The 11895-nt window shown below is 38.4% G+C and overlaps 2 protein-coding genes across 2 annotated transcripts; one reads left to right on the plus strand and one right to left on the minus strand.

Annotated features, from left to right (window-relative positions):
* Positions 1–1897: 1897 nt before the first annotated feature.
* Positions 1898–4180, plus strand: LOC122062105 (transcription factor SPEECHLESS-like). The gene is made up of 3 exons (XM_042625759.1): positions 1898–2598; positions 2961–3446; positions 3914–4180. Exons 1-3 carry the CDS (start codon positions 2146–2148, stop codon positions 3977–3979), a joined length of 1005 nt encoding a protein of 334 aa, XP_042481693.1. The 5' UTR covers positions 1898–2145; the 3' UTR covers positions 3980–4180.
* Positions 4181–5096: 916 nt separating this feature from the next.
* Positions 5097–9741, minus strand: LOC122062104 (glucuronokinase 1-like). The gene is made up of 6 exons (XM_042625758.1): positions 9044–9741; positions 8483–8632; positions 6804–6992; positions 6604–6720; positions 5859–6019; positions 5097–5500 (listed from the first exon to the last, which is right to left on the minus strand). The coding sequence occupies exons 1-6, from the start codon at positions 9332–9334 to the stop codon at positions 5257–5259; spliced, it is 1152 nt and encodes a 383-aa protein (XP_042481692.1). The 5' UTR covers positions 9335–9741; the 3' UTR covers positions 5097–5256.
* Positions 9742–11895: the final 2154 nt, after the last annotated feature.

Consider the following 11895-nt stretch of genomic DNA (forward strand, 5'->3'; position numbering starts at 1 on the left):
TTTTTGTGGAATCCTTGTATATATATATTAAGAAAGGAGAAAAGAACCCTGCCTGCTTGGGTATAAAAAAAAAAAAAAAACCATGCTGCCCCCCACATGCCTCTCATTGGCCTGCGTGCTACCACAATGGTTGCGCATGCAGGCAGGGCTTGCCATTTAAAAATAAAAATGAGGGCAAGATATTGTTGTCCGGTCACATGACCCTTGCACTAGCACGGGGGTAATGAGAGCACACATAGGGTCATCCACATAAATGAGATTTGATTTCACAAGGAGTGGAGGATTTGTTAGTGGTATGGCCACGTTGGTCTCACCCTAACGTTACTTTTTTATTATATCCCGTACAAGAAGGGATGTGGAGAGAAAATAAGGGGTGATTCCTGATTGACTGGGTTGCCGATACTCTCCAACGGTAACAAAGAAAGTCTTTAAAAAATAGACTTTGGAACATAATAGGAGTCAATCACTGGAGCCCTAAATCGCCCAATATCTAAATACATCATAACTGCTATTTTCTCTCTCTCGGTCTTCTCCTTTTTGACATTGCAATGGGTAATCGGATCTTCACTTCGGCAGCTGCTCATCACGTATGCATCGTTTCAACACTGGTTTTAGAGTCGTGAGATCTTCATTCCCTCCTTGCTTCTCTCCCATAAAGAATTTGCAGCCCTTTTTTCACTGTTGGTGACGACTAGGTGAAACTAAACAGGGAGTCCCCTGCCTTCACTCTCGCATCCTGTGGTGATTCAACTCCGGATTACTTGAGTCGGGAGAGTGAGAAGCACTTCGATGCTGCCGAAGTGAAGATCTGATGAGAGAGAGAGAGAGAGAGAGAGAGAGAGAGAGAGAGAGAGAGAGAAATAGCAGTTATGATGAATTTTAGGTATTGGGCGATTTAAGGCTCCGCAGTGATTGACTCCTATTTTGTTCCTAAGTCTATCTTTTATAGACTTATTTTGTAACCGTTGGGGAGTATCGGCAACCCAGTCAATCAGGAATCGTCCTCCCCTATTTTCTCTCCACATCCCTTCTTGTACGAGATATAACCAAAACGTAATGTTAGGGTGAGGCCAATGTGGCCATATCACTAACAAGATTAGGGTAACAACTATGTGGAATTTTTCGATTTTATGGGTGGCAGGACAATCATTTCAATTCACCCCCGTATGTCTGGCATAGGCGCCACGTGACTAACAAAGGAAAGATTAGGCATATTAAACAGGTCCTAGTGGTGCTAGTTCTATCCAGTTTCTTATTGGGCTTTCGATTCTAGACCTATTGGGAAATCTATCCCAAAATTGTTCAGGTTTTAATGGGAGAATTTTCCTTCCTTTTTTTTTTTTTTTGGGGGGGGGGGAGGGGGTTTATATGGAAATATAATAAAAATAAAAAACAAATACAAAGCGGCATAAGCTGACCAAGGGAAGAGACCCTATCCAGACAACGCTAGGGCTATCTGAACCCCAACAAGAGGAAACAATCCAAGAAAAGGGGATACTAGGGGGAACAAGAGGGAGGTCCCCTTTTTTATTACTTTATAGATAAAACTAAGGTGGAGACGTGTGACCCAAAGGAAAAGGTGAAAGATTCTATTTCTTTGGCTGCGAGTAAGAATATGCTATTTTAGAATTTGCAACCTAGACAGCAGTCAATTTTTTTCCTCCTATACCATTTGTATGCATGCCCGGGATCCTTTTCCCAATAAATGATATCACCACTAGAATTTATGATGACTGGATTCTAGTCGGGAACCAATGAATAATGACACAATTCCTTGGCGGTTTATAACTTGAGACATTGAGAGGGATATAATACCCTTCCTTTGCCTATGGTTTGCATATAAACTTGTGCAGAGCCCATTCATTTTTTGGTCTTTTTGTTCAGTTTCTACAGATTCTTCCCTCTCAAAACCGCTCTGCTCCAAAACCTCCATGAAATCCGTTGCATGTAACAGTGACTATTAAAAGCAAAGAAAGAGAAGAAAATGATAATGATGTGATGGAGATAGTTTAGTCACTTTCACAGCAGCTTTCCTCTCCTTTTCTGGCTATCTGTTTTTATGGCTCTCACTATCTAACCTCTTCATGTGTTTTTGAGCTTTTCCTCCTCCTCAAGTCTTCCCTCTTCCTTTTCCTCCCCCAAAACATGGGTGAGGATGATGGCAGATTTCCTAACCTTTTCGACGAATCTGAGTTCGGAGACCCAAACCAGCTCACCAGAGCTGCCTCCCCTGTTGATCTCTTCACCATCTTAGAGACCCTTGAGAATGCCTCAGACTTTGATTCTCTTACTTCCCTTGATGAAACTACTGTTCTCCTCAGCCCCAAAGAAGCCGGAGAACAGGCAGAAGCATCCCATGCTCACAAGAGGCAAAAGCTATCAAGGCTGGTGATAGAGAAAGCAGTAACCAACAGCCTACACCCCATGAATGGTGGATCCCATATGGAGACTATCCCTATGTGGGAAGAGAATCCGGACTCCAACCCAAATGGGCAACAAAGAATGTTCCACATAACGGTGGAGAGGAACCGAAGAAAGCAAATGAACAAGAACCTCTTGCTCTTACGCTCCCTTGTGCCTTCCTTCTACCTCAAACGAGTAATTTTTCAATTCCTCTCTTTACAGCAAGAATTTCTTCTAAGGTTGAGTGGTAATGTTGTTCATAAAGCTTGAATGCACCATTTTTATATCCACATAGAATGGAAATCAAGAAATTGTCTTTTATCTTCTTTAAGTATTTCAAGTGTTGAATATTTTGGATTTTCATCTAGATAAGAATTTTTTTAAACGACTCTTTTAATAGGATGTCTCTTTAAAGTGAAAGTCTTTCTTTTCCATTCACTCGGATTTCTTCTGTTTCATCTATTTTGTTCAGATCCTCCTCTTCTTCCAAACAAAGAAGGGCATCACTTGCATCTCTTACTTAAGCTTCATTTATATAATTTGTATAAACTGAACAGGTAGATCAAGCATCAATAATAGGAGGAGTGGTGGATTACATCGATGAGTTGCAGCAAATTCTACAGTCACTGGAAGCAAAGAAGCAAAGGAAAGTTTATAGTGAAGTTCTAAGCCCAAGGCTTGTTTCAGTTGGTCCAAGACCCTCACCACTGAGTCCACGAAAGCCATCACCTTCACCTCTAAGTCCTAGATTGAGCTTACCCATAAGCCCAAGGACCCCTCAACCTGGCAGCCCTTACTTACCCAAATCCTCTCCTTCCTCCTCTCTTGATAATATGAATGAGTTAGCCGCAAACTCGAAATCCACCATTGCAGAAGTGGAGGTGAAGTTTTCAGGGCCTAATGTTCTGTTAAAGACTATATCCCCTAGGATTCCTGGCCAGGCTGTGAAGATAGTGGCTGCATTGGAAGGCCTTGCCCTTGAGATTCTCCATGTAAGCATCAACACAGTGGATGACACCATGCTCAACTCCTTCACCATTAAGGTATCATCACTATCTGAACTTCTTACCACTCATCTTTCAGATCCTTCTTCCTCTCTATGAATCAAATCTTTCTGTTAATTAGGATGTTTGGTATGATGTTTTGTATTCCTTCACTTTCATTGTTGGCTAATTCTTTTTAGTGCTATATGGGTATTTCGGTAAATTACCTATATAGGGTTTCACTATAAACTTGTAGTGAGGGTTATTTCTCTGTAATCAATATGAGAAAACAGTGAAGACAAACAGTTATAACCCTATTCTCCATTGATAATGAAGTAAATCTCATTTCATCATGGAAGTAGGCAATCTTGCCGAACCACATAAATCCTTTAGTATTGTGCGATTATTTTTTTGCAATTTTCATTCTTTTCTGCATCATCTTAAGTTCTTGTTTTCTAATATGACATCTTTGCTTTTTCCCTCTTTAAAGCTAATGAAATTGTACTGTTTGTTTGGACTTCGAATAGATTGGAATTGAATGTGAACTTAGTGCTGAAGAACTGGCAAATGAAATTCAGCAAACCTTCTGCTAGCTCTTATAAAGACTGGGTTTAGTCCACTAACCCTTAACTCATCTTTCTCTTTGCCTGAGTTCCTTCTATGATTTCAAGAGAAGTGGCATCACCATATACTGTGTAGAAGCAAATGTAACTTGACAGACCATGACTATGTTGGGTCTTTTCTTCTTCCCATCTCCATTGTTACCCCAATTTTATATGATTGCTTTTACACAATTGTTTCTTCTCTACCTCTTAGATCTTTTTTTTTTTTTTCCTTTTCTATGATGTCTTTATAGCATTCTTACATTGACAGCAACAGAACAGGATACAGAGTCGCAGACCAGATAAAACAAATAATAGGTACAATCAGTCTGTCAGGAAGAGGATCTGAATTAACTGCTTATGCCAATAGAGTAAATAATAATAAATGGTATAACATGGAGAAGAATGATCAGTGTTAAAGATTGTAATATCTGTCCAGAACTGGAATGTATCGCATATAAAACCAGGTTCAACCAGAAGCAGGCTTGTTTTTAGTTTGGTCCTAGTCCTACACGCCTACCATTCAATCACCCAGGAGGATCAGGAACTTCCCCACCTAGCCACCCAGTTTTATGGGTATCTTTGATACTTTATATACTTTGGATTGAGATTCAGTTCAGCCATGGTGAAGGAGGAATTCCTTTCAACATATTTATGTACCATGGGAATCCATCAGAGATGGGGGAGTTTTGAATCCGCAAATAGGGGGTGAGTGTGTAATGATGAGACAATACTCCTATACGAAGAAGGGATTTTTCTCCTTCTCTATAAGTGAAGGAAAACTTACTCATACTCCTTGTAAATCAGATTTGTCGATCATTGTCCAACATGGCCAAAAGGAAAAGCCAAAGGGCCTTCCCTACAACCAAAGACCCAAATTAATACCAACTTATCCCTCCCTCTTCCTAGCCACCCTTGCTGTCACCCCTCACATAGTTTCTTTTCAACACAGGATAACTGCTATGGCTATTCCTGCAGTAGATCAAAACGCAGAATAATTAGACAATCATCACGAGCTTTGGATGTGGATCGACATCGATGTAGGAGCACAGTTCCATAATTGTATCAACAGTTTAGGTCCTGCAATAATAAGTCTAACAGACATAGATATGAAATTGGACCACCTACATCATTATTGCATCAAATTAAGAACAAATTAATCAAATATCAAGGAACTGCATACCTAAGGACCATTAACAAACTAGATGAGTATTTTAAGGATAAAATCACCAGCCATCAGATACCGTTACCTCTAGTACATCTCTACATTAAGAAGACAGGGTTTTGAGATCAACATCATTTAAAAAAGAAGGAACAACTATTGCTGGCTGAACAACAAAGCCAGCCTCTTGGCAAGCATCTTCAAGAAGCTTCACTTGCGAAGGTCCTTCTGGACAAAATGCAATTACTGCTCCTCCACTCCCTGTAAATTTCGATGCAGCTCCCACACTTCTGGCTACTTCCACCATCTCTATATTCATAGAACCAAGAGCGTCATCTCCAAACATCTGCCTGTGTTACCAACAAAAAGGCATTTAGTAAACATGAATACCAAAGAGAACATAAATCAATAGAGAAGGGTGCAGGGGGGGAATGGGGGGAAAAAAATTTATGAAGCACATATAAGATTCATCAAAGGCAGATCGATCATGGACTTCATTGTAGCTTAGCTCAATCAAAGAAACCAATTTGGATAATGAATCTAGAAATCAATGAAAGTTTGTATTGCAGAAATCCTTTGAGGTCCACCAACCAAGACTTTGGATCAACTCAACATGAGTGTAGCTGGCCTCATCGTAGATTGATGCTAATTGATGGTAACTAATGTTTATATATACCATAAACTTGTGAATATATAGAACTTCTTTACCTTCGAAAATCAAAATTACGGTTCATAAGCTCTGCAAGTCTGGTGTAGTCCTTTTCAATTAATGCTGTACGACCTTCTAAAGCTATGTTAGCAACTTCTCTCATCGACGATATTATTAGCTCATCACCTGCAAGCCATCTTTTACGAACGGTACTGTGTACCTGCATTGACAAGTATCATAAGAAGAATCAATCTCAAAATGGAAAATTAACGTAGGTTATACAAGAAAATGAAGAAATGTTACCAAGAGAGAAAAAAAAGAAGCATCTTCACCCTCACCACCCTCCATTTGGAGGAACAAAGTGATAATTGGAACCATGCACTATCCAGATTCTTAGAGCCAATATCATAGTTCCAATAATGTTCATGACAATTATAATTCTTATAATAGGAAGATTAGGAGAATTTTCTGAAGTCACTCTTCAATCTAGAAGATCAAACATTGCATCTCTCCCCACAAATGTTGCATCATGCAACATTGATAGATAGGCAGGATTTTTAGCTTGCCCAATTCCCAACACAAGCACTCCTTGATGTGTGATGCAGAAACCACAAACTTCTGTGATGATGATGTTTAAAATTCCAGAACATTTTCTTTTTCAGTGACTATCTTTCTGGTTAAGTGTTAAAAGTGCAAATAGAAAAGTGCAAAGATTAACCATAAGAACATCCAAAACATATGCAAGCCTAGTTATGAACAAGAAGTGAAGAAGAGAGATAAGGAAGACAATAAAAGAAGCCAAACCTTCCCAGAATCACTTGGATTTTCAGCATAAATGAGATGGAGAGGAGGAAGAACATTGATATCCATGCGTGTATACATGCCATGCCCCAAGTCATCCATATATTCCTTGCTAAAATCCTGCAAGATATCATGTTGAAATTGATATTGGGAAAGCAAAACTTAATCTCAATTGTCGGAATCAAAACTAAAATATTTTGTACCATGTAAACAAGTCCTCCATAGACCTGGGCAACCCGGTCTTGAAGGCCAGCAACAATTCCAAGCTCCTTCTCTGCATTAAGAATAAGGTTAGGCCTGATCTCAACTTTAACCTGGTACCGGACTTTATAGAAGTCGAGGAGGCAGTTGAGGGCAGCACATACAATAGCACTGGAACCTGAAAGTCCTGTCTGGAGTACGAAAACGGTGAGCCATACTTCATCCATTTGATGGAGAATGAATAATAAAGGTACTCACATGACTTCCTGTGACAAAATATTGACCTAAAATAGAACAAAAACCATAGATGCTATTAAAAATGATCCATACGGTTAAAAAATATATAAATTACAAGTGCCACGGATCATCAAATCAAATCTACATCAGTAAAAAAAAAAGGAAGATAAACATCCATTTAAAATATGAGAAAGGGGGCATGCTTTGCAATGTGCAAAAAGCAAACTGCTGAAACAGGACTAGAAATACTAGTGGTTTCAACAAGCACAGTTAAGAAGAGATATATCTATCCAATTGGATAGATACATCATCTAAATTCTAATTTTAATTGGCACTCCAAATGGTAAACAATAATTTATACCGAAAGACCTATACTAAATTCCAAAAGAGAGAGAAACATGTTATCGCATCCACTACTGATAAAGTTTCAAAAACAGTATCATTTGATTGAGTTGCCAATAGGTAAGTATCCTGAGCCCAAAGCTCACAGAAAAGCTGGCCCAGAACCATGATCTTAAAATTCAGAAGCACTCCTATACAGAAACCACCTCACTGCACAGCCTATACAAGATAACTATGCTTTCAAAGAGGTCAATAGAGCAGAGTGTCAATTTGCTACTAGTGCTACTGTTCTTGATGACAGGTTCCAATAAACCTTTTGGACCACCAAGAATCACTACTAATAGCTTTTTTCAATCTATCAAAAGCACAAGGAGGGGGGGACAATGAGATGGTCTGGGATGATTTTTTGTCAGAGGCAAAAGTTGCTGAAGGGAATGCCCAGGTTTTATTTAGCCTTTGGTTGCCTAAAATAAAACATAAGAAAGAAATAGAATATTAAAATATCCTCAGAACCAATAGGTTAATGAATCAGACAATAAGGCTATTCTGCAACAACTACAGATCTTCAATAAGAATTTCATGAGAATTATAGTAAGTCATTGAGTGTTCTTGGAAGCACAAGACAAGGGATGAGGCCACGTTTTTGCTTAGAGGATGACCAATGTCTTCTCTCATACATCAATATGTTACAGATGTGCAAGCTTTTACGGATTCATTAGCAAACCTAGGTGCAAGCTGAGGCTTTTGGAAAAAGGGAAACAATCTTCCAGTCCTCACATAATCAGTATATTTATGTTATATATCCCCTCAAAAGAAAACAATGCAGTCACATCATAGTCATAGATGTTGAAATAAGTTGTTCCTTTCCATAGAATCCACCTTCATAAAAACATCCTACCATACCTATCATTGCAGTTCATAACATTTCTCAAAATATGATCCTCTGCAGTATATAATAACGATACTGAAGCACAGACTTTTCATAAGTAAGCATATGGCACTAACACTCTTTTTTCAGTTCAGAATTGTTTTCAACACCACCCCCTCCCACCCCACCCAAAAAAGAAAAAAAATAAGCACCAGCATTGATGTATAGCTTTACCTGACGAGGAATATTGGTATCATAAGAGAGCGTGAAATTCTCACTACTAAGATCAATACCATTGTCTTTACAATAATTGTAAAAAACCTTACAAATCGCCATAAGTAGGCGCACCCCTCCATAATAACCTTCATTTTGTAGCCGATCCGCCTGCAAGATGAAGAATGGCATGATGAATAAAGTGAACAATTTAAAAGAAACTGCAAACAGAAAATGACATTCATGATAGAATTGCATGCTTAAAGAATAGCTGGAATAAGAACTGGTTTTGCCCAATTTTATCCATCTTTAGCTCCTGTTTCTCTCACAATATCGATTGCTTTACAACAAAAACCATTATATGTTCAAATTATGATTTAGTTCTGTAAGATATTGAAGGGAAACCGGATCAGAGACTCAAGAGAAATATAAAATTCAATTGGATCACCTAAAGCCCACATCAGACAGAAAATTATTGAATAGCAGAGAGAAACAACACGACCCCCAAGTTAAATTAGCTTATTGAAATGCATAACCATAGGGTAATCAATTTCTTTACTAGCTCAGAGAGAGAAAGCATACCATTTGATTCAAGGATTGAAATTTAACGAAATCATGGTGAGAGTGAGGACGAATGACGAGATCATCAGAAGGCTCCAACCGAACGGAAGCAAAGAAATTCCCAAGGGTAAAGGAGATGGTCCTACCAAAGTAAACATCACTAGGGTTTCCAAGGAGTCCAACTCTAGCATATGCCTTGTGCTCGATTACAGAGGAACCATTATCATTAAGAACAGAGCAGGAATCGCTCTCCTTCATTGTTTCTATGCTTCTTTTCTTCCCTGAAAAAGATCGATCATCCAAAACTACCATCTCTCTCTCTCTCTCTCTCTCTCTCTCTCTCTCTCTTATGTACCCAACCCAGTTGGTGGAAGTGACGAAATATGCCAAAAATAATTAATTAACAAATCTCTATCGACTTCTTCATAGTCATCCCACCCTGTTGCTCATTTAACCTTCTTCCCATCTTTAACCCTCTACCTCTTGGATCCTTCTGGCGATGAAAAAGCCAACCCTTTTTTCTTTTTTGAATTTTTTGATAAGAACAACAACAACCCACGCACAACCCATTTATTGCAGGATTTTGTATGAAACTTTTTTTCGAAACCGAATCCCACCCAAAACGGCCATTAATCTGGAGGATGAATCACTAACAGCAAAATCACTCAGTCGTAAACAGGGCTGGAGGTTGGCACTTATCCCTTTAGAATAGTGATCTTGGTCAGCAGATAAAGTCCCATTCATATCATCGTGAACCATGCAGTATCTTTTCCCTGTCTCTTATGGAACCCAAACCGAAACTGAAACCAAACCGGTAAGAAACCGAAACAGTCCAAAATTCATTAAAAAAATCAAAATTTGCATAGTGTTGTATACATTTGTATGGAAAGTCGAATCCAAACTGGACCAAAAACCAAAACCAACCGTTACAAATCGATTTACGAAACCGAAGACAAACCGAAACCAAACCGGCCCCAACCAAGTCCCTTGTGTATCGTTTGCTCGACTCATGAAGCCCCGTTACCCTGTGTGAGTGTGGGTCCTTTGCTCTTAGTGGTCCCTTGCATGAATAAATAAATAAAAGGGAAAAAAGGTCTAAAAAGACTGTGGCTCTTGCACGTAGAAATAAAAGGTTGTAAATGGATCGAATACATATTGAATTTCGATCAGATGTGATCAGATTTGGATAGTTTCTGACAAATACTGATATCCTTAAATCAGGACCTTCCTCCCCCATCCATCATTTTTAGTTGTCTTAGCTATTTTCTTCATTCGCTATATAATCTGTCTAAACTTTAATAACTCTCAAAATCATTAATTGATTATTAATTAGATCTGATAATTATTTTCTGAATACCTTTTGACAAAATACAGATGTGAATTTAAATTCGAATTTTGACTATCCATTTACATCTTACTAGGAAACATTGGCCCATGCACCACACAACCTCTTAGGGAACCCTCTGCCATAAATAAATAAACGAATAAAACCAGGGAGAGGGTTCCCTAAGTGGTTGTGGCCCCTGGCCTTTTAGGAACCTTCTCCCGAAAAGGCCTAGCCTGAGACACCTTGGCCTTGAGGGTGGGTCATGACTGGAAATTTTTGGCCTTGAGTCAGGGTTGGGTTGGGCAAGAGTTAAGGCATCGAACTGAGCCAGCCATTCCCAATCATACCCTGTTTTAAGTAATATTGTAAAATATTAGACACATTTTGTCACATAATATATGGGTAAAGGATTTTCACACCACCAGCTAAAATTGAAATTGCAAGGAGGCACCCTTTTAAGACTCAGATTGCTAATACAAAAGTTCTTATATTCCCCTCCCTTTTCATTTCGGCTGCTTTTGGTTGCAAGGGAAATAGGAAGGGAAGTGAAGCGACTTTTTTTTCCCTTTTGAATCGTTTGGTTACAATAGAAGTGAAGTGAAATTAATTTACCATAGTTGTTTGGTTGGATGTAAAATAGATGTAAAATTTTAAAAAACTAATAATCCAACCAAACTCTTCAAAATATAGGGGGGGGGGGAGAGTACTTTTCAATCCATAACCTACCCAGCTCCTCAAAATTTATATTGGTTATGTGAATCAGGTCATTCAAGGTCTATATCAAATCAAACCAAATGTCATCAAATGCTATGTTCTATCACTAACCAAAATAAACCATTTCATTCTATATATCAAATGAATGCAGCATAAATAAATACTTAAAATGATATAAAAGATGATCACAAAGAAAACAATAATAGATCACAAGTGATAATGATTGAAAAGCCCATTCCAAAAGTCTTTTGTTCAAAACAAACCCAACAGGTCAGTAATGCTCAAACCCAAAGTCTTTTGGTCAAAACAAACCCAATGAGTTGCGTGAGAGAGAGAGAGAGAGAGAGAGAGATCATGAGAGTATGGTTTTTTTTTTTCTTCCTATTTTGGTGGGGAAATAGAAAGAGAAATTTTAATGGTTAAGTGAAATTTTTTTCACATGTAAAATACATTTCCCTTGCAGTCAAACATCTAAATTTATTTTTTCTGAGAAAAAAATTCCATTTTATATAAAAAATTTGCATTCCCCTTGCAACCAAACAAAACCTTCAGTGTTTTCCCTTAATACCCTCCCTTCAAGGCTCGAAATTGCACAATAGTAGTGGAGAAAACCCTTCCTCATAATATGTCATAGAGTGTGGGCCCACCCCTCGTGAAAGGTGAAAATTCTACACTTGTTGATGCTTTCATGTGCATTCTCATTGGCCCTATGCTGTTGCAGGGGTCACACTAGCTCTCAAGGAACCCTCTCCTTATATATGAAGATAATAAATGATATAATATATTTTATTAGGGTATTATTTTATGTAAAATTGATGGTTTTCTTGTTAGC

The sequence above is a fragment of the Macadamia integrifolia genome, chromosome 14 (genome assembly GCF_013358625.1).
Source record: "Macadamia integrifolia cultivar HAES 741 chromosome 14, SCU_Mint_v3, whole genome shotgun sequence".
Lineage (NCBI taxonomy): Eukaryota > Viridiplantae > Streptophyta > Magnoliopsida > Proteales > Proteaceae > Macadamia > Macadamia integrifolia.

Excerpts from the sequence above, each read along its gene's own strand:
- LOC122062105 (XM_042625759.1), top strand. The coding sequence starts at position 2,146 with ATGGGTGAGGATGATGGCAGATTTCCTAACCTTTTCGACGAATCTGAG. Across the intron at positions 2,599-2,960 it reads CTTCCTTCTACCTCAAACGA|GTAGATCAAGCATCAATAAT; the intron begins GTAATTTTTCAA and ends TAAACTGAACAG. Across the intron at positions 3,447-3,913 it reads TCAACTCCTTCACCATTAAG|ATTGGAATTGAATGTGAACT; the intron begins GTATCATCACTA and ends GACTTCGAATAG.
- LOC122062104 (XM_042625758.1), bottom strand. The coding sequence starts at position 9,334 with ATGGTAGTTTTGGATGATCGATCTTTTTCAGGGAAGAAAAGAAGCATA. Across the intron at positions 6,721-6,803 it reads ATGGAGGACTTGTTTACATG|GATTTTAGCAAGGAATATAT; the intron begins GTACAAAATATT and ends GATATCTTGCAG. Across the intron at positions 5,501-5,858 it reads CGTAATTTTGATTTTCGAAG|GCAGATGTTTGGAGATGACG; the intron begins GTAAAGAAGTTC and ends TTGGTAACACAG.